At 43.4% G+C, this 27,994-nt stretch overlaps 1 protein-coding gene and 1 long non-coding RNA gene across 4 annotated transcripts in view; one reads left to right on the top strand and one right to left on the bottom strand.

The window, feature by feature from the left end:
* The window catches only part of ctso (cathepsin O), a 71,685-nt gene extending 71,255 nt beyond the window's left edge, over positions 1-430 (bottom strand). The window contains exon 1 of one of the 3 annotated variants that reach the window (XM_072584278.1): positions 6-430. In XM_072584278.1, the coding sequence (XP_072440379.1) occupies positions 6-227 (222 nt within the window). In that variant the 5' untranslated portion in view covers positions 228-430. The remainder of the gene's footprint in view (positions 1-5) is intronic. The other 2 variants (XM_072584276.1, XM_072584277.1) reach the window with 2 other exon arrangements.
* On the top strand, positions 325-27,340 carry LOC140485767 (uncharacterized). Its single transcript, XR_011962429.1, has 3 exons — positions 325-484; positions 23,396-23,504; positions 27,034-27,340. It is a non-coding gene; the product is annotated as an uncharacterized lncRNA (long non-coding RNA).
* The last annotated feature ends 654 nt before the right edge of the window (positions 27,341-27,994 follow it).

Below are 27,994 nucleotides of genomic sequence, written 5' to 3'. Positions count from 1 at the left end.
TCTACCTGGAACACTTTGTATTTCTGAACGAATTCGGGGCTTCCTGCCGCGTAGCTGCGATTAAACCTCCAAACGAACTGCTGAAAGAGTTTCTCTGAATGAGCAGCAGCTGCCTCTCGGCTGATGTTCCTCAGCAGCTGGAAACCCAGCGGTTGCCCCACTCTGTAAGGTCCGGCCAAAGCAAACCGGATGCTGGGAAGACACAAGAGCAGCAGAGACCAGAGCATCGTCTTGGGTTCAGGGAGCGGGATACAAAGTAAAATCCTGAAGTGGCCCAATGTCGGCAAGTACCAGCCACCGCCCAAAACAAAACAAACTGTTACCGATGCTGGCGAGCTAAAATGAACAAAACCACCAAGTGCGTGCTCTCGGCATTCAGCAGGGTCTGGTAGGATATGCAGAGAGAAAAGCACAGCTAATAGTTCGAGTCTGGTCTTTCCACCCCGACTGACTTCCGGATCACAAACAGATTTCAACAACATCCGTTGGTTGCACTTTCACTTTGACTCTGTAGTTTTTTTTATGACTGAAAGTGTATCTTGAATTGAAATAGCAAATCACCCAACGTTTGTTCAATGCAAATCATAAGTTGGCTGAAATGGCGATAATAACAGATTCCATAGATAATATTTATTTGCAATGTGTGGGGAAGTAGCTGGAAGGTGGGGTTAATTAACTGACCGTTTTAAATAAGGGTGTAGGTGGCATAAAGTCTTTAGGGAATTTGGCGTACTTCTGCTCTTTTACAGAACAAGAGTTGTACCAGAGAGGGAATGGAGAGCTGAAAGCTTGACATTAGTCAAGCTCTGACGTTTTAAGATTGGTTTTCCCCTAAAGTATGGTAGCAATTTAAATTGGACTAGGCTGTAGTCTTTGAGTTTAAAGCTAAACTATTTCATAGAACTACAAATAATCATTGAATAAAAACTCGAATAAAATAAATTAAATAAGGGTGGTGTGAGATATGGCAGTGGTAACATGTTGGTATTTGTCATAAGAAGTGCAGCAAGGGAATGGATCTGCTTTGCAGGTGCTTTGTATGCCCCATACACTACTTAGATGTGAGAACAGAACTAAAGAAGAACATTTGGCAGAGTTATGGTGAGTCCACACCGTGATATCGAATGGAGAACTGTACAGCATAGGAACGGGCCATTCTGACCATGTTGTTGTGCCAAACATGACATCAAATTAAACTAATCCCTACTTCTTGCCTTTGGTCCATATCCCTCCATCCTCCATTTATGTGCTTATTTAAAAGTGCCTTAAATGACCCTTTTCATATCTGCCTGCACCACCACTCTGACAGCCTGTTCCAGAGTCCTACCACTCTGTAAAAAAAACTTATCCCTCATGCGTCCTGTGACTTCCTCCTTCTCGCCTGAAACGCATTCTCCCAGTTTTAGACATGTGGGATATCAGTAGGATTAGTGTTACTTCTGCAATTCCATTTTACAAAGGAGGTGAACTCACACCAGTGGGTAATTGTTTTAGTCAAGAGCTGAGTCAACAAGAATGGAAACGATGTAGAGGAAATGTAGAATTGTTTTTGTATTAGCTAAAATTGTATGTCAGAATGAAATGTGCCAATGAACAATAGTAGGTACGGTGGGCAAATAGATAAGATGTTGTGAGAGGATGAAGTTAAGCTAGATACGCCTGTACAAACAGTAGGTATAAACATCTGCTTCCCACTTTTATGAAAACACAGGAACAAACCCCAATTAAAAGGGTCATAGGGATCAGAACGGCCTCGGGAAAGGCACAGATGAAGGGGGTAGATAATGATGAAGAAGGGATATGCCTAACAATGACCTATAACAGGGTAAGGTCAAACAGCCTTGTGAGACCAGAAATAAGCATTTTATCACAGACAAGGCCGGATAAGGCAAGAGGCAAACAGGGGTAGTGGAGGCCGGTCTTAGGGAAGTGGATGATGTAAGTAGGGGAGGGAGCAATGTAAAACAATGGACATTAAATCATATAAATATTATGTATGAATTGAACCTAGTGTGTGTATGTCTTTTGCCTCTTAGACACGGGACATCACACCCACTTGCAAGTGTAAAATAAATGACACTATTGATTCAGATCTTGTCTCGGACTGAAATTATTGAAGTGTGTGAGCTTTGTTTCTCACAGACATTTCAATTTTGTTAAAACGATTCTCTCAACCGTATCTGCGCATCTCATATTTTTTATAGACTTCTATCAAGTCTCCCCTCAGGGTCCACCGCTCCAGAGAAAACAACCAAGTTTAAGGTGAGGTGCCAGAAGACTGGAGGTTGGGAAACGTGGTGCCACTGTTTAAGAAGGGCGGTAAAGACAAGCCAGGGAACTATAGACCGGTGAGCCTGACCTCAGTGGTGGGCAAGTTGTTGGAGGGAATGCTAAGGGACAAGATGTACATGTATTTGGAAAGGCAAGGACTGATTAGGGATAGTCAACATGGCTTTGTTGTTGGGAAATCATGTCTCACAAACTTGATTGAGTTTTTTGAAGAAGTAACAAAGAGGATTAATGAGGGCAGAACAGTAGATGTGATCTATATAGACTTCAGTAAAGCATTCGACAAGGTTCCCCATGGGAGGCTGATTAGCAAGGTTAGATTTCATGGAATAAAGGGAGAACTAGCCATTTGGATACAGAACTGGCTCAAAGGTAGAAGACAGAGGGTGGTGGTGGAGGGTTGTTTTTCAGACTGGAGGCCTGTGACCAGTGGAGTGCCACAAGGATTGGTGCTGGATCCACTGTTTTTTGTCACATACATAAATGATTTGGATGTGAGCATAAGAGGTACAGTTAGTAAGTTTGCAGATGACACCAAAATTTGAGGTGTAGTGGACAGCAAAGAGGGTTACCTCAGATTACAACAGGATCTGGACCAGATGGGCCAATGGGCTGAGAAGTGGCAGATGGAATTTAGTTCAGATAAATGCAAGGTTCTGCATTTTGTGAAAGCAAATCTTAGCAGGCCTTATACACTTATTGGTAAGGTCCTAGGGAGTGTTGCTGAACAAAGAGACCTTGGAGTGCAGGTTCATAGCTCCTTGAAAGTGGCATCTCAGTTAGATAGGATAGTGAAGAAGGCGTTTGGTATGGTTTCCTTTATTGGTCAGCGTATTGAGTACAGGAGTTGGGAGGTCATGTTGCGGCTGTACAGGACATTGGTTAGGTCAATGTTGGAATATTGTGTGCAGTTCTGGTCTCCTTCCTATCGGAAAGATGTTGTGAAACTTGAAAGGGTTCAGAAAAGATTTACAAGGATGTTGCCAGGGTTGGAGGATCTAAGCTACAGGGAGAGGCTGAACAGGCTGGGGCTGTTTTCCTTGGAGCGTCGGAGGCTGAGGGGTGACCTTATAGAGGTTTACACAATTACGAGGGGCATGGATAGGGTAAATAGGCAAAGTCTTTTCCCTGGGGTCAGGGAGTCCAGAACTAGGGGGCATAGGTTTAGGATGAGAGGGGAAAGATATAAAAGAGACCTAAGGGGCAACTTTTTCACGCAGAGGATGGTACATGTATGGAATGAGCTGCCAGGGGAAGTGGTGGAGGCTGGAACAATTGCAACATTTAAGAGGCATCTGGATGGGTATATGAACAGGAAGGGTTTGGAGGGATATGGGCCAGGTGCTGGCAGGTGGGACTAGATTGGGTTGGGATATCTGGTTGGCATGGACAGGTTGGACTGAAGGGTCTGTTTCCATGCTGTACGTCTCTATGACTCTGTGACTAGTCTCTCCTCATAGCTCATACCCTCTAATCCAAAGCAGTATCCTGGTAAACGTCTTCTGCACCCTCCCCAAAACCTCCATATCCTTCCTGTAATGTGGCGACCAGAACTGAACGCAATACTCTGTGGCCTAACCAAAGCTGCAAAATGATATGCTGACTCTTGTAGTCAGTTCCCCAACCAATAAAGGCAGGTATGCCATATGCCTGCTTTACCACTTAATCTCTTTGCGTGGCCACTTTCAGGGAGCAATGGACTTAAAATCCCAACATCCTTCTGCACGTCAATGCTGTTCAGAGTCCTAACATTAACTGTATACGTTTCCTTAACATTTGATCTTCCAAAGTGCAGCTCCTCACAATTAGCCAGATTAAACTTTATCTGCAATTTCTTGACCCATATCAGCAACTGATCTGTATCTTTCTATATCCTTTGCCAACCTTTGGTACTTTCTACAATTCCACAGATCCTTGTATTGTCTGCAAATTTACTAACCCACCCATTGACATTTTCATCCAAGTCATTAGTATATATGTCACAAATATGTCCCAGTACCATTTTCTGTGGAACAGCACTAGTCACACACCTCCAGCCTGAAAAACAATCTTCCACCACCACCCTCTGTCTTCTATGGGCAAGTCACCCATGCATCTTATTCTTCTGAGCTGACAATGAGTGATATACCAGATATACCATTTTGAAAATCCAGGTAAACACCATCCACTGCTCTATCCTCATCAATCTCCTTCATCATCATCTTGAAAAATTTAATCAAGTTAATAAATCATGACCTGCCCTTCACAAAGCCATGCTGCCTGTCCCTAATTAGGCCATACTTTTCCAAATGCGTGTAAATCTTAGCCCTATGAATTCTATCCAATAGCTCCCCAACCACCGATGCAAGACTCACTAGTCACCCTTCTTGAACAGAGATACAAATGTAGCTACTTGCCAATCCTCTGGGACCTCTCCAATGGCTAATGATGATACAAAGATCTTGGTCAAGGCCTCAGTAAGCTCCTCTTTTTCCTCTCTCAGTAACCTTGGGTAGATACTTTCAGGCTCTGGGGAGTTAACCACTTTAATGCTCTTCAAGAGACCCAACACCATTTATTTCTTGATCTCAAAATGCCCTAGAATATTAATATGCTCCACACAAATTTTATGATCCTCCGTATCCTTGTCCTGGGTGAATACTGACACACAGTACTCATTTAGGATTTCACCCACTTTGGTTAAACAACTTTTGGAATATTGTGTGCAATTCTGGTCTTCCTATTGGAAGGATGTTGTGAAACTCGAAAGGGTTCAGAAAAGATTTACAGAGATGTTGCTAGGATTGGAGTGTTTGAGCTACAGGGAGAGGCTGAATAGGCAAAGGCTGTTTTCCCTGGAGCGTCGGAGGCTGAGGGGTGACCTTATAGAGGTTTATAAAATCATGAGGGGCATGGATAGAGTAAATAGGCAAGGTCTTTTCCCCAAGGTGGGGGAGTCCAGAACTAGAGGGCATAGGTTTAGGGTGAGAGGGGAAAGATATAAAAGAAACCTAAGGGGCAACTTTTTCATGTAGAGAGTGGTATGTATATGGAATGGACTGCCAGAGGATGTGGTGGAGGCTGGTACAATTGCAACATTTAAAAGGCATCTGGATGGGTATATGAATAGGAAGGGATTGGACGGATATGGGTTGAGATATCTGGTTGGCATGGAAGAGTTGGACCGAAGGGTCTGTTTCCATGCTGTACATCTCTGTGACTCAATAACTATGACTCTGCCTTTAAGTTCCCTCTTTTATCCTTGTGTGAACCTACCCTTTTCCCTGTGATCCTCTTGTCTTTATTGTGTGTATAGAAAGCCTCAGGCTTCTCTTTAACCCTAAATGACCAGGTACTTTTATGGTGCCTTCTTGCTCTCCTAATACCCTGCTCGAGTTCTATCCTGCTTTCTTTGTATTCCTCATGGGCCCTGTCTGATTTTAGCTTGCTCAAGCTTACATATACTTCTTTTTCCTTTTGAATAAATTCACAACATCCTCATTAAACAAAGGTCCCTTACCTTGCCATTCTTGTCATTCCTCCTTAGTGGGAAATGCCAGTCCTGAACTCTGATCAGCTGGTCTTTAAATAATTCCCACATGTCAAATGTGGATTTGCCTGATAAAAGCTCCTTCCAATTAACATACCCTAGCTCCAGCCTAATACTGTGTAATTTACTCTTGCCCAGTTTAGTACTTTCCCTCAAGATCCTGACTCATGTAGAAGTTTATGGTTCAGAGGGTGAATTTTACAAAGGGGAGGAACATATATTCCACCTCCCAACAAAAAATCTGCAATCAGCCACATAACTCCTAGTTGCCTCACAAGAATATAAATTGGTATATGAATAGGAATAGTTTAGGGGGATATGAGCCAGGTGTTGGCAAATGGGACTAGGTTAGGTTAGGATATCTGGACGGTTTGGATGAGTTAGATTGAATGAAACCCCCGCAGACACGGGGAGAATGTCTGTGTGAAGTTTGCACTATCGCCCATGGCTGGATTCGTGCCTGGCGCTGTGAGGCAACAGTGCTGACCACTGAGCTAATTTGCTGATGTGGGACTCAGGGATTTGGCTGATGTCCCTGACTCTTTCACATGCAAGAACTGTGTCTAGCTGCAGCTCTTGTTAGGCCTCATGACAGGTCTGGATTCACTTTGGAGCATCCGCGATGCTGAGGAAGTCATGGAAAGCACGTTTAGTGAATTGGTCAGAGAAAGAGGAGGAAGGCAGTGCATGTGTCCCCTGTGGTCATCTCCCCCCAAAACAGATATACCATTTTGGATACTGTTGGGGGAGATGGCTCGTCAGGGGAAGGCAGCAGTAGCCAGGTTCATGGCACAGTGGCTGGCTCTGCTGCACAGAAGGGTGGGAAAAAGAGTGGAAGGGCTTTAGTCATAGGGGATTCAATTGTAAGAGGAGTAGATAGACGGTTCTGTAGTTGAAAATGGTATGTTGCCTCCCAGGTGCGCAGTCAATGATGTCTCAGATTGGCTGTAGAATATTCTGAAGGAGTAGGTGAACAGCCAATTGTCATGGTGCATATAGATACCAATGATATAGGTTAAAAAATGGGGTGAGGTGCTACAAGCAGAATTTAGGGAGTTAGAAGCCAAATTAAAAAGTAGGGCTTCAGAGATAGTAACCTCAGGATTGCTACCAGTACCACGCGCTAGTCAGAGTAGAAATGAAAAAAGAGGCAGGATGGATGCGTGGCTTGCGAGATAGTGCAGGAGGGAGGGGTTCAGATTTTTGGGATATTGGGACCAGTTCTGGGGAGATGGGACTATTACAAATTGAATGGTCTACACCTGGCCCAGACTGGGACCAATGTCTGGAACCAATGGAACCAACTGGTGCTTTTGCTAACGCTGTTGGGGAGGGTTTAAACTAATGTGGCAGAGGGATGGGAAACAACATGAGGAGGTTTGTGGACAGGAAGGAGGTAGCAACTAAAGCCTGTAAGGAACTAGATAATGGAGTCAGTGTGACGAAGGGGAAGAGTAAGCAGGGAGCAGATGATGAACACAAAGGGACAGGGAGTCTGAGGTACATTTGTTTTAATGTGAGAAATGTAGTAGGTAAGGCAGATGAATTAGGGCTTGGATTATTACCTGGGAGTATGATGCTATTGCTATTACTGAGACTTGGTTGAGGGAAGGGCAAGATTGACAACTAAATATCCCAGGATATAAATGCTACAGGCTAGACAGAGAGGGATGTAAAAGGGGTGGAAGAGTTGCATTTCTGGCCAGAGAGGATATCACAGCTGTGCTGAAGGAGGGCACTTTGTAGGACTTCAGCAGTGAGCAATATAGGCAGAGCTCAGAAATAGGAAGGGTGTGGTAACAATGTTGGGACTGTACTACAGGCCTCCCATCAACAAGCGTGAGACAGAGGTCCAAATATGTAAACGGATTATGGAAAGATATGGGAGCAACAGGGTGATAGTGATGGGAGATTTTAATTTTCCCACATTGAGATTCACTTAGTGTTAGAGATCTAGATGGAGCATCCAGGAGGATTGTTTAGAGTGGGATGTCAATAGTCCAGCTTGGGAAAAGGTAACTAGAGCAAGCCAATTCTGAATCCACACGTCCAAGACACCATGGATCCTAGGGAGCTTAATCATCTGGATGAGCCTACCATCCGGAAAGCCTTGTCAAAAGCCTTACTAAAATGGGTGAGATAGCAAGATGAATGCACAACTGGCTTCATCTTAGAAGACAGAGGGTAGCTGTGGAAGGGTAATTTTCGGAATGAAGGGTACTGACATGGGTCAGTGCTGGGACCTCTGCTGTTTGTGGTCAACGTCAATGATTTGGAGGGAAATGTGGCTGACCTAATTTGTAAGATTGTGTATGATACAAAGATTACTGGAGTTGTGGATAGTAAAGAAGGTTGTCAGAGGATACAGATCAGTTGGAGGCTTGGGCAGAAAAATGGCAGATAGAATTTAATACAGAAAAATGTGAGGTGATGCATTTTGGATCATCAAGTACATGTGAAAATAATACAGTGAATGGCAGAAGCCTTAGGAGTATTGATGTGCAGAGGGATCTGGGTGTGCAGGGCCACAGATGGCAGTGCAGTTAGATAATTTAGTAAAAAAAGCCTATGATGTGTTTGCCTTCATTAGAAGCGGTGTTGAAAATAAGGATAGGTTATGCTGCAGCTTTATAGAATTTTAGTTAGGCCACACTTGGAATATTGAGTACAGTTTCTGGTCACCACACTACCTGAAGGATGTGAATGTTTTGGAGATGGTACAGAAAAGGTTTATCAGGATGTGGCCTGGTATGGGGGATTTTAGTGATGAAGAAAGGTTAGAGAGACTGGGTTTGTTTTCACTGGAACTCAGGTGGTTGGGGGGGGGGAGGTGGGGATGGGGGTCACTTGATAAAAGTCTATAAAATTGTGAATAGAATTGGATAGAGTGGAACATATGAGGCATTTTCCCAGGGTGGAATTACTAGGGGACACAGATTCAAGTTGCAAGGGAGAGAGGAAGTTTAAAAGCGATGTGCAAGGCACAAAGGGTGGCGAGTGCTTGGAAAATACTGCCATTGGAAGTGATGGAAGTAGACACAATAGCAGCATTCCAGACACACCTGGACAAACACGTGAATAGAAAGGGAATGGAGAGATACAGATCCTGTAGGTGAAGACAGTTTTAGAATGGAAGGGCAAAATGTGTTGGCGCAGGCTTGAAGGGCCAAAGGGCCTGTTTCTGTGCTGCATTGTTCTTTGTTCTATCCCTCTAGACAACATCCATTGGTCTAGCCTCATTGATCACTTTTGTCACCTCCACAAAAAGTTCAGTCAAGTTAGTAAAACATAATCTGTCCCACACATGCTCCAAAGCCGTGCTACTTGTCTCTCATTAGGCCATGCTTTTCCAAATGCATGTAAATTCTATCCTTAAGAATTCTCTTCAATTGCTTCCCAAAAAACAGATGTAAGACTCACCAGTTTATAGTTTACTGGATTTTCCTTATGTCCCTTCTTGAAGGGAGGAACAATATTAACTAATCTGTAATTCTCTGGGACGACTCCAATGGCTCATGAGGATACAACGATCTTGGTCAAGGCCCCAGCAGTCCCCTCTATTGCCTCTCTCAATAATCTGGGGTAGATACCTTCAGGCCCTGGGGTCTTATCCACCTTAAGAGAGCCAACACCACTTTCTTGATATGAAAATACCAGAGCATATGAGCATGCTCCACACAAATCTCACTATCCTCCATATCCTTTTCCTGGGCGAATACTGTTACAGAGTACTCATTGTGTTCAGGGATGTGCAGGCTAGGTAGACTAGCTATGGGAAATGCAGGGTGGTGGGGGTATGGTGGGATCTAGATGGAATGGTCTTTGGAGTAGACCAAATGGTCTGGTTCCACACCGTCAGGAATTCATGATTCTATGAATCTAAAGATCCTATACTCAAGAATGTTGAGTTGCCAGTCCTGCCCTTCCCTCAACCATGTTGCTACAAGAGCAACAATATCAGACCTCCATGTGTCAATCTATGCCTTTAACTCATCAGTCTTGCCTATTACACTCCTTGCATTCACGCCATGAGCATCCTACTTAGTTAATTTGTCTGTCCTTATGTTCCCAGTTGGGGAGGTTCCATGTTGGGTTCTAAACTTAAACATATGACCTTGAGCAGTTTAGAATAAATTCAAACAGGTGTGCAGAGTGTATTGGTTTCCCTTCTACTGAGACAACTCTTCTAGCTTCACACAATAGCAAGAAGTCAGTTAAACTATCGCAACCATACATGCTATTTGAGTGTGTGTCAGGTGGCGGGGGAAATTTTTCAGGGTGGCTGACCATGTCGGCTACAGCTGCTAACTCAGCCGTTTGAGAGCTTATTTTTTTGTTGAGCTTTAGTACTAACTATATTAGGGATTTGCCTCTGTTGTTCTCCATATATATACCATTTTCTGTGTTTCAGTGTCCATCCTCCACTGTAGAGGATTCATGCATCATGAATATTCTTCAGGGAGGGGCAGAATCCTCTCTCCTGGTCTTCAAGTTCACTTGGCTCTTTCTATATTTTGTTTGGGGATAAATGGTACTTTTGGGGAGTGGAAAGGGAGGTCCACAATCTTCGGCACTCAGTGTACCTACATATTTGTTCTTCCATTTCTTCCCCATCTATCCCATAATTGCTGTCCCCATCTGATTCTATTGTCCCAAATGTACATATTATTTCTTTTTGCAGGGAAAGTTGGGATTTTAATTATTCAAACTCATGCAGTTGTTTGAATGGTCCATAGTGCAGGATCTTTTCTTTACCTGTCTGATGGGGTCTCATTTCTCAGTCAGCTCATCCATAACTTTTTGAGTTGCCTACTGGCCCGACACAGTACCTCCCTTACATTCTTTTGCACTGGGCCTGAAACTGTCCCAAGTGTGCCAAGTTTACCTGGTTCCTCTGCTCCTGCTCTGCTGATTTGATTCTTACTTTCCATAGTTCCTGCAGCTTCTTACTTAACTTCACTTACACTCATTCTCTACCTCTCAGCTGCTCCATGATATTGCTACAGCCTTGCTGACTTTAAAAGTGTGTTTCCACATAGAGCAATACAGTGCAGAACAGGCCCTTCGGTCCTTGATGTTACGCCAACCCATGAACTATTCTCAGCTCGTCCCCCTACACTATCCCATCATTATCCATGTGCTCATCCAAGGATTGTTTAAATCTCCCTAATGTGACTGAGTTAACTACATTGACAGGTAGGGCATTCCACGCAGTTACCACTCTCTGAATAAAGAACCTGCCTCTGACATCGATCTTAAATCTATCACTCCTCAATTTGTAGTTATGTCCCCTCATCCGAGGAAAAAGACTTTCACTGTCTACCCTATCTAATCCTCTGTTCATCTTGTATGTCTCTAGCAAAACCCCCCTTAGCCTTCTTCTTTCCAATGAGAACAGACCCAAGTCTCTTTGCCTTTCCTCATAAGACCTTCCCTCCAGACCAAGCAACATCCTGGTAAATCTCTTCTGCACCTTTTCCAATGTTTCCACATCCTTCCTGAAATATGGCAACCAGAACTGTACACAGTATTCCAAGAGTTTTGTATGGTTGCAGCATAATATTATGGCTCCGGAACTCAATCTCTCCACAAATGAAACCTAACACACCGTATGCCTTCTTAACAGCACTATCAACCTGGGTGGCAACTTTCAGGGATCTATGTGAATGGACTCCAAGATCCCTCTGCACATCCACATGGCCATGAACCGTTCCATTGACTCAGTACTCTGCCTTCCTGTTATTCTTCCCAAAGTGCATTATCTCACATTTAGCTGCTTTGAATTCCATTTGCCACCTCTCAGCCCAATTCTGCAGTTTATCCAAGTCCCCCTGCAATCATAATATTCTTCCAAACTGTCCACTACTCCACCGACTTTAGTGTCGTCTGCAAATTTACTAATCCATCCACCTATGCCTGCCTCTAAGTCATTTATAAAAATAACAAACAGTAGTGGTTCCAAAACAGATCCTTGTGTCACACCACTACTAATCGGACTCCAGGCTGAATATTTTCCATCAATCACCACTCGCTGCTTTCTTTCAGAAAGACAGTTTCTAATCCAAACTGCTAAATCACTCTCAAACCCATGCCTCTGCATTTTCTCCAACAGCCTACCATGTGGAACCTTATAAAAGGCTTTACTGAAGTCCATGTATACCACGTCAACTGCCCTACCCTCATCTACATGCTTGGTCACCTTCTCAAAAAACTCAATGAGGTTTGTGAGACACAACCTGCCCTTGACAAAACCATGTTGACTATCTGAAATCAAATTGTTGCTTGCTAGATGATTATAAATCTCATCTCTTAGAATCCTTTCCAAAACCTTTCCTACAACAGAAGTAAGGCTCACTGGTCTATAATTCCCTGGGTCTTCTCTACTGCCCTTCTTGAATAAGGGCACAACATTTGCAATCCTCCAGTCCTTTGGTACTAAACCTGTAGACAATGACGACTCAAATATCAAAGCCAAAGGCTCTGCTATCTCCTCCCTTGGATAGATCAACTCTGGCCCAGGGGACTTGTCTACTTTCACTCCTTCTAGAATTGATAACACCTGTTCATAACTAACCTCAATCCTTTCTAGTCTAATATCTCGTACCTCATTCTTCTCCTCTACAATACTCTTCTTTTCCTGAGTGAAAACTGATGAGAAATGTTCGTTTAACACCTCTCTGATCTCCACAGGGTCCACCTTCAACTTCCCACTTCTGTCTTTGACTGGCCCTATTCCTACCCTAGTCATCCTTTTATTTCTCACATAACTATAGAAAGCTTTCGGGTTCTCCTTTATTCTATTTGCTAAAGACTACTTGTGTCCTTTCTTTGCTCTTCTTAACTCTCTCTTTAAATCCTTCCTAGCTAATCTGTAACTCTCCATCGCCTCATCTGAACCATCTTGCCACGTCAATACATACGCCTCCTTCTTCTGCTTAAAAAGAGATACAATTTCTGGAGTAAACCACGGTTCCCTTACCTTATCACTTCCTCCCTGCCTGACAGGGACATACCTATCAAGGACACGCAATACCTGTTCCTTAAACCAGCTCCACGTTTCCATTGTCTGCATCCCCTCCATTTTGCTATCCCATTCTATGCATCCTAATTCTTGCCAAATCACATTATAATTGCCCTTGCCCCATCGGTAACTCTTGACCTGTGGCATGTACCTATCCCTTTCCATCGCTAAACTAAACGTAACTGAATTATGGTCACTCTCTTCAAAGTACTCACCTAAAACTAATCAAACACCTGGCCTGGTTCATTACCAAGCACCAGATCCAACGTGGCCTCCCCTCTTGTCGGCCCTTTGACATTCTGTGTCAGGAACCCTCCTGTACACATTGGACAAAAACGTACTCGATTTATAACATTTCCAGTCAATATTGGGCAAGTTAAAGTCCCCCATAATGACCACCCTGTTCCTTTCACTCCTACCCAGAATAATTTTGCCGATCCTCTCTTCCGCCTCCCTGGAACTCTGCGGAGGCCTATAAAAAACTCCAAGCAGTGTGATCTCTCCTCTCCTGTTTCTAACCTCAGACCACACTACCTCAGTAGACAAATCCTCATCAAAAGTTCTGTCAGCCACCGTTATACTATCCTTGACTAACAAGGCCACGCCTCCCCCTCTTTTACCGCCTTGCCTGTTCTTAATGAAAGATCTAAACCCTGGAACCTGCAACATCCATTCCTCACCCTGCTCTATCCATGTCTCCAAAGAGGGCACAATATCGAAGTCCCAGGTACCTATCCATGCTGCAAGCTCACCTACCTTATTTTGGATATTTCTGGTGTTGAAGTAGACACACTTCAAACCAGCTTGCTGTCTGCCAGCATATTCCTGTCACGCTGAAATCCTGTCCCTGTCCTCCCTGCTTTCATCCTCCTGTGCAATGCAGCTACACCTCTGGTTCCCAACCCTGAGCTAGTTTAAACTCACCCAAATAGCACCAGCAAATTCCCCACCCAGGATGGTTCAAGTGAAGACCGTCCTATTTGTACAGGTCCCACCTTCCCCAGAATGAGCCCCAATTATCCAAGTACGTGAAACCCTCCCTCCTGTATCATCCTTGCAGCCACATGTTTAGCTGATATCTCTCCCTATTCCTTGCCTCACTATCACGTGGCATGGGTAATAAGCCAGAGATAACAACTCTGTTTGTTCTAGCTCTCAGCTTCCACCCTAGCTCCCTGAAATCCTGCCTTACCTCCCTATCCCTCTTTCTACCTATGTCGTTGGTACCTACTTGGACCATGACTTGAGGCTGGTCATCCTCTCCCTTCAGGACCCCAAAGATACGATCTGAGACATCACGGACCCTGGCACCTGGAAGGGAACACACCAACCATGAGTCTTGTTCATTCCCAACAAACCTATCTAACCCTCTAATTATTGAGTCCCCAATGACTAACACTCTCCTCCTTTCCCTCCTTCTCTTCTGTGCAACAGGGACAGGCTCTGTGCCAGAGACCTGGGCCCCACAGCATACCCCTGGTAAGTTGTCCCCCTCAACAGTATCCAAAACGGTATACATGCTTTTCAAGGGAACGAGCACACGGGATCCCTCCACTGACTGTTTTCTCCCCCTTCCAACAGTTACCCAGCTTTCTTCATGCCTAGGTGTAACTACTTCTCGGTAACTCCTATCTATCACTGCCCCTGCCTCCCGAATGATCCGAAGTTCATCCAGCTCCCGGTCCAGTTCCCTAACACGGTCTTGGAGGAGCGAGAGTTGGGTGCACTTCCTGCAGATGTACTTGGATCGGACACCAATGGTGTCCCTCACCTCAAACATCATCCAGGAGGAACATTGCTCTCCCTGCACTGCCGTCCCTGTTAGTCCCTTTTTCACAAAGTAAAAAAAAGAAGAGACGCTTACCCGATGTGTCCCTGGTGTTTAAAGTTAGAGGAACTGCTTGGGTGAGAGGCCCTATAAAGTTGGGTCTCGGGTTTAGAAAACATTGATTTATATAGCTGGACAGAAATAAAAGGAAGTCCCTCCTTGCCCTGCTGTCTGAAACTCTGCTGTCTGATTTCAAATATTAAAGCACAAATCAGTGACTCACCGCTCCCGGCAGGCCCCTGGTGCAAGCTTCCACCCTTCGAGTTGCTGCTGCTGCTGCAAAACAGAAATCCTTATTGCCTGTGACCATTTCTGTCTTGTTGATCCCGGGACCCAATATTTGCTCACTGCAATGCTTGACTCAGCCAGGCCACTTCTTATTTAGGCTCTTTAGAATAAAAAGCAAAGAACAAGGACAAATACAGTAGAGGAACAGACCCTTCTGTCCTCCAAGCCTGCGCTGCCACATTTTGCTCTTCCATACTAAAACTGTCTTCACTTACAACATCCGTATCCCTATATTCCCTTTCAGTTCATGTAGGTTCGAAGGGCTGAATGCATCCATTTTCTATGTTTCTATTCCCTTCCTGTTCATATATTTGTCCAGGTGCTTCTTGAATGGTGCTATTGTGTCTGTTTCCACCACCTCCTCTCACAATGTGTTCCAGGCATTCACCACCTGTATGTGAAAAACCTGCCTTGCACATCACTTTTAAACTCCACCCTCTTCCCTCCACACCTTGAACGTCTGCCCCTCGTAACTGACCCCTTCACTCTGGGAAAAAGCATGATACTTTCCACTCCAACCAAGCCATTCACAATCTTATAAACTCCCATTAGATCACCCTCAACCTCTTGCATTCCAGTGAAAGCAAATCTAGTTTATCCAACCTTTCTTCATAGCTAAAATGCCCCAGACCAGGCAACATCCTGGTAAACGTGATAGAGAGTCGAGGAATAGGGAGAGAGAACAGTTAAATGCGTGGCTACAGGGATGGTGCAGGAGGGAGGAATTCCGCTATATGGATAACTGGGGTTCTTTCTGGGGAAGGTGGGACCTCTATAAACAGAATGGTCTACACCTGAACCTGAGGGGCACCAGTATCCTTGCGGGGAGGTTTGATAGTGCTCTTGGTGGGGGGGTTTAAACTAATTCTGCAGGGGCATGGGAACCTAGACTGTTGCTTTAGGGTGCAGGACCTGGAGTGTAGGGAGGTTAGGAACATGGCATCAATCTCAAAGGAGGGTGCCTGTAAACAGGAAAGTGGCTTGAAATGTGTATACTTCAATGCAAGAAGTATACGAAATAAGGTAGGTGAACTTGCAGCGTGGGTTGGTACCTGGGATTTCGATGTTGTGGCTATTACGGAGACATGGGTAGAACAGGGACAGGATTGGCTGTTGCAGGTTCCAGGGTTTAAATGTTTTAGTAGGGTCAGAGGTGGGGGGTAAAAGAGGGGGAGGTGTGGCATTGCTTGTCAAAGATAGTATTACAGCGGTGGAAAGGACGATGGATGAAGACTCGCCATCTGAGGTAGTTTGGGCTGAGGTTAGGAATAGGAAAGGTGAGGTCACCCTGTTAGGAGTTTTCTACAGGCCTCCTAATAGTCCGAGAGACGTAGAAGAAAGGATTGCTAGGATGATTCAGGAGAAGAGTGAAAGTAATAGGGTGGTTGTTATGGGGTCTTTAACTTTCCTGATATTGACTGGGAAAGCTATAGCTCAAGTTGGTTAGATGGGTCGGTGTTTGTCCAATGTGTGCAGGAGGGTTTCCTGACACAATATGTAGACAGGCCAACAAGAGGTGAGGCCATACTGGATTTGGTTCTGGGTAACGAACCAGGCCAGGTGTGAAAATTGGAGGTAGGTGAGCACTTTGGGGACAGTGACCACAATTCAGTGATTTTTACTCTAGTGATGGAGAGGGATAAGTGTGCACTGCAGGTCAAGAGTTTTAGCTGGGGGCAGGGAAATTATGATGCAGTGAGGCATGACTTAGGATGCGTGGCTTGGAAAAGTAGGCTTCAAGGCAAGGGCGCAATTGATATGTGGAGCTTGTTCAACAAGCAACTATTGAGTGTCCTTGCTAAGTATATACCTGTCAGGCAGGGAGGAAAGTGTCGTGTGAGGGAGCCGTGGTTTAATAAGGAATTGGAATCCCTTGTAAAAGGGAAGAGGGCGGCCTATGTAAAGATGAGGCATGAAGGTTCAATTGGGGCGATTGAGAGTTATAAGGTAGCCAGGAAGGATCTGAAGAGAGAGCTAAGAGCAGCAAGAAGGGGACATGAAAAGTCCTTAGTTGGTGGGATTAGGGAAAACCCAAAGGCTTTCTATAGGTATGTCAGGAATAAAAGAATGACTAGTGTAGGAATAGGTCCAGTCAAGGATAGTAGTGGGAAGTTGCGTGTGGAGGCTGAAGAGATTGGGGAGACACTGAATGAATACTTTTCGTCAGTATTCACTCAGGAACAGGACATTGTTGCCGATGTGAATACTGAGTCACAATTAATTAGAATAGACGGCTTTAGAATAGACGAATGTAGGGAAGAGGTGTTGGAAATTCTGGAAAGAGTGAAAATAGATAAGTCCCCTGGGCCTGATGGCATTTATCCTCTGGGAAGCAAGGGAGGAGATTGCAGAGCCATTGGCCTTGATTTTTATGTCCTCGTTGTCTACAGGAGTAGTGCCAGAAGACTGGAGGATAGCAAATGTGGTTCCCTTGTTCAAGAAGGGAACCACATTTGTTCAAGTAGGGATAACCCTCGTAACTATAGGCCGGTGAGCCTCACTTCTGTTGTGGGCAAAGTCTTAGAGAGAATTGTAAAGAATAGGATTTATGAATATCTGGATAGGAATAATGTGATCAAGGATAGTCAGCATGGTTTTGTGAAGGGCAGGTCGTGCCTCACAAACCTTATTGAATTCTTTGAGAAGGTGACTAAGGAGGTGGACAAGGGTAAAGCGGTAGACGTGGTGTATATGGATTTTAGTAAGGCGTTTGATAAGGTTCCTCGTGGTAGGCTACTTCAAAAAATATGGAGGTATGGCATTGAGGGTGAGTTGGAGGTTTGGATTAGGAATTGGCTGGCTGGAAGAAGACAGAGGGTAGTAGTTGATGGTAAAGGTTCATCTTGGAGTGCAGTTACTAGCGGTGTTCCGCAAGGATTTTAGATTAGATTAGATTAGATTACTTACAGTGTGGAAACAGGCCCTTCGGCCCAACAAGTCCACACCGCCCCGCAGAAGCGCAACCCACCCATACCCCTACATATACCCCTTACCTAACACTACGGGCAATTTTAGCATGGCCAATTCACCTGATCTGCACATCTTTGGACTGTGGGAGGAAACCGGAGCACCCGGAGGAAACCCACGCAGACACGGGGAGGACGTGCAAACTCCACACAGTCAGTCGCCTGAGGCGGGAATTGAACCCAGGTCTCTGGCGCTGTGAGGCAACAGTGCTAACCACTGTGCCACCATGCCGCCCATTTGTTTTGGGACCATTGCTGTTTGTCATTTTTATAAATGACCTGGAGGAGGGGCTAGAATGTTGGGTGAGCAAGTTTGCGGATGATACGAAAGTCGGAGGAGTTGTTGATAGTGAGGAAGGATGTGTCAGGTTACAGTGGGATATAGATAAGCTGCAGAGCTGGGCAGAAAGGTGGCAAATGGAGTTCAATGTAGCTAAGTGTGAGGTGATTCACTTTGGTAAGAGTAATAAAAAGATGGGGTACTGGGCTAATGGTCGGGTACTTGGTAGTGTTATTGAGCAGAGGGATCTTGGTGTCCATGTACACAGATCTCTGAAAGTTGCCACCCAGGTAAATAGTGTGGTGAAGAAGACATATGGTGTACTGGCTCTTATTGGTAAAGGAATTGAGTTCCGGAGTCCTGAGGTCATGTTACAGTTGTATAAGACTCTGGTGTGGCCGCATCTGGAGTATTGTGTGCAGTTTTGGTCACCATACTGTAGGAAGGATGTGGAGGCACTGGAACGGGTGCAGAGGAAGTTTACCAGGATGTTGCCTGGTATGGTAGGAAGATCGTATGAGGAAAGGCTGAGGCACTTGGGGATGTTTTCATTGGAGAAAAGAAGGTTTAGGGGAGATTTGATAGAGGTGTATAAGATGATTAGGGGTTTAGAGAGGGTTGACCGTGAGAACCTTTTTCCACGTATGGAGTCAGCTATTACGAGGGGGCATAGCTTTAAATTGAGGGGTGGTAGGTATAGGACAGATGTTAGGGGTAGATTCTTTACTCAGCGAGTCGTGAGTTCGTGGAATGCCCTGCCAGTAGCAGTGGTGGACTCTCCCTCTTTATGGTCATTTAAACAGGCATTGGATAGGCATGTGGAGGATAGTGGACTAGTGTAGGTTAGGTGGGCTTGGATCGGCACAACATTGAGGCCCAAAGGGCCTGTACTGCGCTGTATTCTTCTATGTTCTATGTTCTAAACCTTTCTCTGCCCTCTCAAAGCATTCACATCTTTCTGTAGTGTGGTGACCAGAACTGCACACAATATTCCAAGTGTGGCTGAATTAAAGTTCTATAAAGCTGTGGGATAACCTGCCTATCCATGTACTCAATGTCTCTTCCAATGAAGGCAAGCATGTCATAGACCATTTTTACTACCTTACCTACCTGAGCGGTCACCTTCAGTGATCTGGGAACCTGCACACCAGATCCCTCTGCAACTCAATACTCCTAAGGGTTCTCCCATTCACTGTATAATTTCCACTTGTACTTGGCCTTCCAAAATGCATTACCTCACATTTATCTAGATTGAACTCCATCTGTCATTTTTCTGTCCTGCCTCGAACTGATCTGTATCCTACTGTATCCATTGACAATCCTCCTCACGATCCAGTAACTCCACCAATCTTTGTATTGTCTGCAAACTGACAAATTAAATCAGCCACATTTTCCTCCAAATCGTTTATGTAGACCATTAACAGCAAAGGTCTCAACACTGACCCTTGTGAAACAACACAACCCTCCAATCTGAAAAGCATCCTTTCATTGCCACCCTGTGTATCTTATTGTTAAGCTAATTCTATACCCAACTTCCCAGCTCACCCTGATATCATGTGACTTCACCTTTGTACCAGTCTGCCATGAGATACCTTGTCAAAGGCTTTACTGAAGTCCATGTAGACAACATCAACTACTTTTCCCTCATAAATCAGCTTCATCACCTCCTTAAAAAACTTGAACAAGTTAGTGATGCATAACCTCCCCCACACAAACCATGCTGTCTATCGCGAATCAGTCTATTTGCTTTTAAATGTGTATAGATCTTGTCCCTGAAATCTTTTCCAATAATTTCCCTACCACCAACGTGAGACTCACAGGCTGGCAATTTCCAGGATTATCCCTGTTACCCTTCTTAATCAACGGGACAACACTGGCAATTGTCCAGTCCTCTGGGACCTCACCTGTGGCCAAAGAGGATACAAAGATTTCTGTCAATGCTCCAGCAATTTGTTCTCTTGCACACCCGCCCCCCCTCAATATTCTGAGATAGATCCCATCAGGACCCTGCAACTTATTTACTCTAATACATTTTAAAACGCACAGCACCTTTTCCTTTTTAATGGCATCTTGGCTTTGAGATTCAACTCTCCCTTCCCTGAGATTATCCTCCACCAATTCCCAAGCGTTGGTGAATACTGACACAAAGTATTTGTTTAGGACCTTGCCTGACTCTCTGGCTCCACACATAGATTCTTCCCTTTGTCCCTGATTGGGCCTACCCTTTCCCTAACTACCGTCTTGCATTTTATATATGTACAAAAAGCCTTGGGATTCTCCTTAATATTATTTGCTAATGACTTTTCATGACTCCTTTAACCCTTCTAATTCCTTGTTTACGTTCTTCCCGACTTTCCTTACACACTTTAAAGTCTTCATCCTCCTGAACCTTACATCTGCTTCCTTTTTCTTTTTGAGCAAGGTCATAACATCCCTGGTCATCAAAAGTTCATGCAACTTGCCATACTTTATCTCCATTTTTGTAGGAACATGCCATTTCTGAACTCTTACTTTCTTAATAAATCCACCCACTCTGGCAATATACCATTTCCTTTATTGTTTCCTTTTAAGTTACTGCAAGCTCTTGCTCATAAGATCCTGTCCCTGTATTAGCTGCTTTTCGCCTCTCTGCAACTCTGGTTTGCTGACCCTTTTCACTGTTTCTTACCACATGGACCCCACCCCTACTCTAGGTTTGTGTAGCCTCATGGGGCCCAACCACAATATCAGCTTCTCATCACCACACTTAGCTTTCTTTCCTCTGTTTCTTGCACTAGCTAATGCTAGATTTTCTTTCTGTGAGTCCCCGATCCTGTACTAACTCTGGACGTTTGTCTGCCTGACATTATAAGCACTTGGTTTATGACCCTTTTTCACCCACTAGAATCCTGGCCATCATGTGGGGGACACTTCCCTCTTATATCAGGGTCTGGCTATATGTCTGAGAATTCCGAGTTGGTGGGGTTTGACTCGGAGGTTATGCAAGCACTTCTAATTGAAGGCTATCCTATCTCTTATCTCCACTTTAACAACAATGGAAGAATGAAGAATTGCAATTGCATTGCACGGTTCAGGATGACCAAAAATCTCAAAGGGCTATATTGGTTAACAAAGTGCTCTTGAAGTTTATCAAGAGAACTAATCTGCACACAGCACAGTGCCAAAACAGCAATTCAGTAATGACAGGATAATTTGATTTTAAGATGCTGATTGAGGAGTAATTACTAGCTAGGTTGCTGAGGGTAACTCTACTACTGCTTTTCACTATCACATTCAAGGATATTTTACATCCACATGAGGAGCAGTGGGACCTTGGTTTAATGTCTCATCCAAAAGCTGACACCTCTGACAGTGCAGCAGTATTGTACTGTAGTATTATTATCCAGGTGTCTCAACCTTAATTTTTGTGTTTCATATCTGGAGAATGATGTGAATCATTGTGTCTGAAAATGAGACTGCTACCAACTGAGCTAATGCTGATGTTTAAGGAAGTAGCAATATGCTTGTCCTCTGTGATTCATGAAGGAAGCACTCAGAAGCATTCATCACTTTCTGGAATCACCTCAAGACATGGCAAGATTGGTATAGTCACAGACTGTAAAAGTCTGTGCTTTGTGCCTTGAATCTTGATGCATCAGAGTCCACAAACTTAGAACAGTGACATATCTAAAATCTCATACTTCTCACTGCTGGTATCAAGAGAAATGGCAAAGACTCTTTAAGTTCTGGATGTAGGTTTGCTCGCTGAGCTGGAAGATTCATTTCCAGACATTTCATCACCCTACTAGGTAACATCTTCAGTGGGCCTCCGGGCAAATCACTGATGCTTTGTTGCAAGCAAAACTAATGGCATTTACAAAATACCATGCAAGAACTTTAACAAACAAGCAGAAAAGTAGTCAACAGGATACATGAACATCAACTAGCCACAAAACAACATGACCCTCTCTCACTAGTATCCTTACATACAGATAAGGAAGGGACAACATATCCATCCCAGGACAAGCCAAACAGAGACACACACGAGAATTCCGAGAAGCATGGCATTCCACCAGAACTCTATCAAAAACACATCGAGTTAGACCGCATCTACCACTCCCTGAGAAAAAGAACAGGAAACGACTTCACCACAGGAAATGACATTACCAAGCCAAGGGAACCCAAACATATAAATAGAAATCAGGAATCAGCAGCAGTGCTTCGCTCTGAGGCCCACTGAAGATGTTACCGAGTATGGTGATGAAACGTCTGGAAATGAACCTTCCAGCTCAGCGAGCAAACCTACATCCAGAACCTCAACCTGAGCTACAAATCTTCTCAAACACTTTAAGTTAGGAGAAGGTGAAATCATCACGTTCACCAAGATCAGAAAGCAATAACAAAGCATGTACAAGGCATGCCAAAAATAATGGGCTTCCCCATTGGCTTCTTATAAGTGGATTTGTAAGTACTGCCATTCAGTGCTGCAGGCCACTGGTGCTCAGTGGCTCACCACATGCAGATCTCACAGTGCCAATCAAAAATGCTTTTTTTTATCAGTTTCTTTTTGTTCCTCAAAGCCTTCATCATTCCATTTTTTGCCTTGGTCAGGCAATAATTTTTGAGGATCTGAAAGAGTGAGGGGATGATTGGAGGAGAAACAGAAAACAATTGTTTGTACTTGTACAAGAGCTCATGAGACGAGTAGGGAGCACAATGTGGGGAGCTGGATCAAATAGGAACATTTTGGCATTGATTGCAAATATCATCTCTTCTACTAGAGCTCAGGATATGCAACTATACTTGTCTCGTGCTAGGTAGCTGTTGATGCTCCCAGTTATAAACTACATTGTTCTGCAAAAGAGACCGATGTGTGAGTGAGAGTGAGGTGACATGTGTGCTGCAGTTGAATAATCAATACTGTCTGCAAGGTTTGGGATGTAAGTACCAAGCTCATGAAGATCATCTGTGCCTCTCTTCTTTAATAATATTGCTCCATGACGATCTTCCATGTTAAAAGATAATGTCTAATATATAAAGTGAAATGAGGTCAGAAGGAAAGAGTGAAAGTGAAGAGAAAAATGTTTCAAATCTGATATGTCTTTTCAGAACTGAAGAAGAACCATAATAACTTTGAAATGTTTGCTTTGTTTTTCTCTCCATCAATGTTGCCAGACCTGCTGAGTTTCTCCTACCACTTTCTGCTTTATTTCAGATACAGCACCTGCAGTATTTTGTTTTAATTATGAAAGTGAAGAAATGGCTCCAGAAAAACCAAGTGGAGTTTGAGAGTTCAGTCCATCATACATCACTGGAAGATGCAGGTAGATAAATGTGTGATTTACCAAATTAATGCAATCTGATTTTTACATTAAAATGTTTCAAGACTTATATTTGGTTAAAGAATAGTTTCTGACCTATTATACCAATATTATGGAAGTTCTATATAAAAATAATTCTGACAAATGCCTTAAAGCTAAAAGCTAGATAGCAGTGTGAACCAGAAGTGTCAGTTTATATGGTCTTCTACTGAAAAATAGAGTGAATCAATGAATTTTAGTGCCATCCCTACTGGGGACACAACACAAAAGCAGCTCCAGTTTGGTGATTTCTTCATGTTACACAACAGAATTTACATGCGCAAAATACTTTTACATTTAACTGACGCTTTCTAGAAGTGTGAAGACTTAATTACTGCAGGTGTTCTTAAACCACAATGAAGATGGGAATCAGTGCAATATGAACTTAAACATACATTTCTGATTTTCATTTCCAGTGTGGTTACTGGTATTGAAATTGGGACAGCTTTGTAATAGGCAGCAATGTTGTTTACTTTTTAATACTGCCACCCACAGTCAAAATGAACCCTAAAATTGGGTAAACTTTGATTCCATGAATTATACATCTCAGAGTAAGAAATATTTCAACTAATACTGAAAACTGTAGTTGATTAACCAATGCTTCACAAAATTACTAAGGTCCATGCTTAGTCAAATAGTTTAGCAGGTAAAAATGGTAGAGTAGCTATTCAAGTTATGAGCTTTTGTATTTTAGGTGTTGAGGTTTGTTTCAGCAGTGTCATTAATTTACGTCAGACCTCCATTGTCAGTCAGTAAGTCACTACTTTGACAAAAATGTGATCCTTTGTTTTTTTCTTGCATCACTGTTGCCTTTGAGAAAAGTTATTTGCCATTACTTGTGTTTTGCCTGGAACATGAAGTAACCTATCTGATCAGCCTAACTTTGAAGTTTTGTATTCCTGGAGCCATTTGGAGATTTATTTTGATCTGAATAATGTTACCAAAGGCTTGTGGTCAGTCTTGACCTCAAATTTCAGTCTGTGAGACTTCCACATTCCCATGTAACTGTTAACACTTCTTTCTCCAAGCTTGCATATTTCAATTCCGTCACTGTCAAAGTTGTCAACATAACATTAACTAGCTTTTCCATGTCAGTTGTCAGTTTACAGTTGAATCCAGACTGCTCCCAGTGATAGGGAGAATGCATCTATAGTTACCTGTAATGAATAAGCTTGATTGTAATGTGCTGAAACATCAGTAGAAATCAGCTTTTCTTTAATCCTGTCAAAAGCTGCAGTCTGTTTTAGATTCTGTAACACGATTATTGGCCTTTTTTCTAAAAGGTGCCTTGGGAGTTGTGTAAATTTGGCTTAAATGGGGATAAACCTTTCTGCTTGTTTCACCTGATAAAAGGCTTCTGCCTGAAACATCGACTCTCCTGCTCCTCAAATGCTGCCTGACACACTGTGGTTTCCCAGCACCACACTTTTCGATCCTGTTTGTTTCACCTGCCTAAGAAGGTGAAGTGCTATTCTTATTTGTCTAAGAGGCACTATCCTTTTCTTATGCTGGAAATTCATGAGTATTTTAGATAATGTGACCATGGAATATTATTCCAGAGAGTTGGCATTTCTGAGCACTATCCTGAAACAGTGTATTGTGAATCAGGTTGTTTTGGATCTGGTGATATGCAATGAGGCAGGTTTAATAAGTGATCTCAAAGTAACAGGATGGTGTCTCAGTGGTTAGCAATGCTGCCTCACAGTGCCAGGGACCTGGGTTCAATTCCCACCTCAGGCAACTGTCTGTATGGAGTTTGCACATTCTCCCCATGTCTGCGTGGGTTTCCTCCGGGTGCTCCGGTTTCCTCCCACAGTCCAAAGATGTACAGGTTAGGTGAATTGGCCATGCTAAATTGCCTGTAGTGTTAGGTGCATTAGTCAGGGGGGAATGGGTCTGGGTGGGTTTCTCTTCAGAGATCGGTGTGGACTTTTTGGGCCAAAGGGCCTGTGTCCACACTGTAGGGAATCCAATCTAATCTAAAAGATCCTTTAGAAAAAAGTGGCCATAACATGGTTGAAATTGGTACAAGAAAGAGAGTGAAAAATATCCATGCTAAAGTTCAATGAGAGTAATTACAAAGGAATGAGGTCAGAGTTGGCTTGCCTGAATTGGGAAAAAATTGCATCAGTTGATTTGATTTATTTATTGTCATGGTATCTTGTACAAAATACAGTGAAAAGTTTGTCACCATCTTAAAACACTAATAAATAAATATACAAAAATTAAAAAAAACCAAAACATAGGATATAAGATCATAGAAAGAAAGAAAAAGTGCCCAATTTCACAATTCTTCTTGGTTAGTGCTCCATCATGGGCCTCGGGCCTGGTAGCCAGACATGAGTCTCCTTCGCTATGGCACTGCTGCTGCAATGAAAATCATGTACTCTTCGGCACTGTCTTGCCTCCACCAAGGTCATCACCACTGAATCCTCAATGGGCCTCACAAAAGCAGACACCACTGATGCTGCAAGGTACCGCACTGACCCAGACCCAACTCTGCCGTTGCCATGAATCTACTTTCAGCCTACTTCATCAATGCAACTGCCTGGTCTCATAGTAGGCCCAAATGCACCTCTACCACAGTAGCCACGAGCCTCAACAATGCAGAAGTCGCCAGGACCACAAACTCACCTCTGAAGCCACTACCACATGTCCGTGCTGCTGGGCCTACTCATTGTCACCGATGCCATCACATTGATCGAGCTCTTCACCAAGAAGTAAGCAAAATAAAAGAAGAGAGAAAAAAAATGAGAAAAGTGAGAAGAAAAAACAAGAAAATAAATGAAAAGAAAAGCGGATGAGTCCCAGGCTCAAAAGACCTACTCCAGTGCCACCTTATCAGATGCTGTAGGCCCAAGTATAGTAGACACGAAGAGCATTTCAAAATATTAGGTAATCAAGGAGCAAAACTGAGGGAGGAAATGAATACAATAACTGTCACTGGAGAAAAACAACCAGGGAAGCTTTGGGTGCGAAAGTTTCACTAGGGTGAACCTGTGTATAAAGTGTTTTTCTTTTGAAGAGAGATTGAATAGGTTGGGACTATACTCAGAAGAATGACAGGCAAATGTATAGAAGCATATATGTATAGAAGCATAAAAGATTCTTAGGGGCTTGAAATGTTTGTTTTTTCTTGTGGGAGAGGGAGTGAATCTGTAGAATTCTTTATCACAAAAGTCTGACATGGCTGGCTGATAAAGCAGAGGTAAACAGATTTTTAATTAGTACAGGAATCAAGGGTTATGAGGAAAAGCAAAAAAAAAATGGAGCTGAGAACTATCAGAGCAGCTATGGTCTCATTGAATGGTGGAAGAGACATGACAAAACAAGTGTCCTTTTCGGACCCTGCATCTTATGGACTGATGATATAACACTTGCATTCTGTCATAACTTTAATGTGTTCCTGACCCCGCTGGTCATGTTCCGTTTTCATTTCATTGGACACTAGGATGTCAAACATATGGCAGACAATTGCCTGTTTCTTTTCCAGGGTTTTAAGCATTGTCTTTGGAGTATTTCTGGTTCCGAGGAGATCACAACTAGCAAACGGTTGAGGTAATGCCGTTCAAGTGATTATTAAATGTAGTCAGCAATCTTGGCTCATGTGAGCAATGGCACTGAGCAAGGCAGCTAGAGCTGTTGTGCCAGGATCTCCTGCAATAGCTGGTGATGATGAGTGAGGGTACTGAGCTGTGCAGCTGGAGGAGTTGAATGGACCTTCCATGGAGAAAAGAGCAACTTTTGGAAGATTGGGAAAAGGAACAAGCCAACAAAGGATTTCCTCAACCAAATATAAATTACAGCCTTGATTCTTTGTAAGTACTTTGTCATTCATGTTTAATTATAATTTTCTTTTCTGACTATAATGAGCTGGTGTCATTTGGAAATAAAAATCTTGCTTCATAATCTATGGGCTGTCAGTGTTCAAATCTCATGTTACATTTCTATCAGTCAGTAGGATTCCACAGCACAGATATCAAATCATGGCTGATGAGGTTGAACGGGCCTGGCTGAGGTGGAACAGATAGTGGAGTTGCTAAAATGGTGATGTTCTTGAGGGAAGGTTGAAATGGTCCAGTATCATTGGATGATTAGGTGTCAATGAAAGAAACTGCACCTTCAAACTGAAACCAGGGAAATACTCCCAATCTGCATTCCCTTCCATCTGCAGAGAAAGGAAACTGTATTCCTGATTGATTATTTTGCTTGTAAGAATAGGAAGCTGGATTGATTTGGGGGAAGACCAGAAATACCCAATGATCTGGTGATTGAAGATTGGATTGAGCACAAAAGCTGAATATGGCATCTTGTGGCCTCAATGCAAGTGATAGAACATTTTTGTGATAGAAGATTTGTCCAGGAATTATTGGAAAGTGATGATCAATGAAATCCACAGGGGATCTTTGAGGCACTGACAAAGGCTTCTGGAAACAACAGTGGCCTGACACAGT

This window comes from Chiloscyllium punctatum, chromosome 14 (assembly GCF_047496795.1).
Source record: "Chiloscyllium punctatum isolate Juve2018m chromosome 14, sChiPun1.3, whole genome shotgun sequence".
Lineage (NCBI taxonomy): Eukaryota > Metazoa > Chordata > Chondrichthyes > Orectolobiformes > Hemiscylliidae > Chiloscyllium > Chiloscyllium punctatum.
Note: the sequence above shows the minus strand (reverse complement) of the source record. Positions and strands in the feature narration are given on the sequence as shown.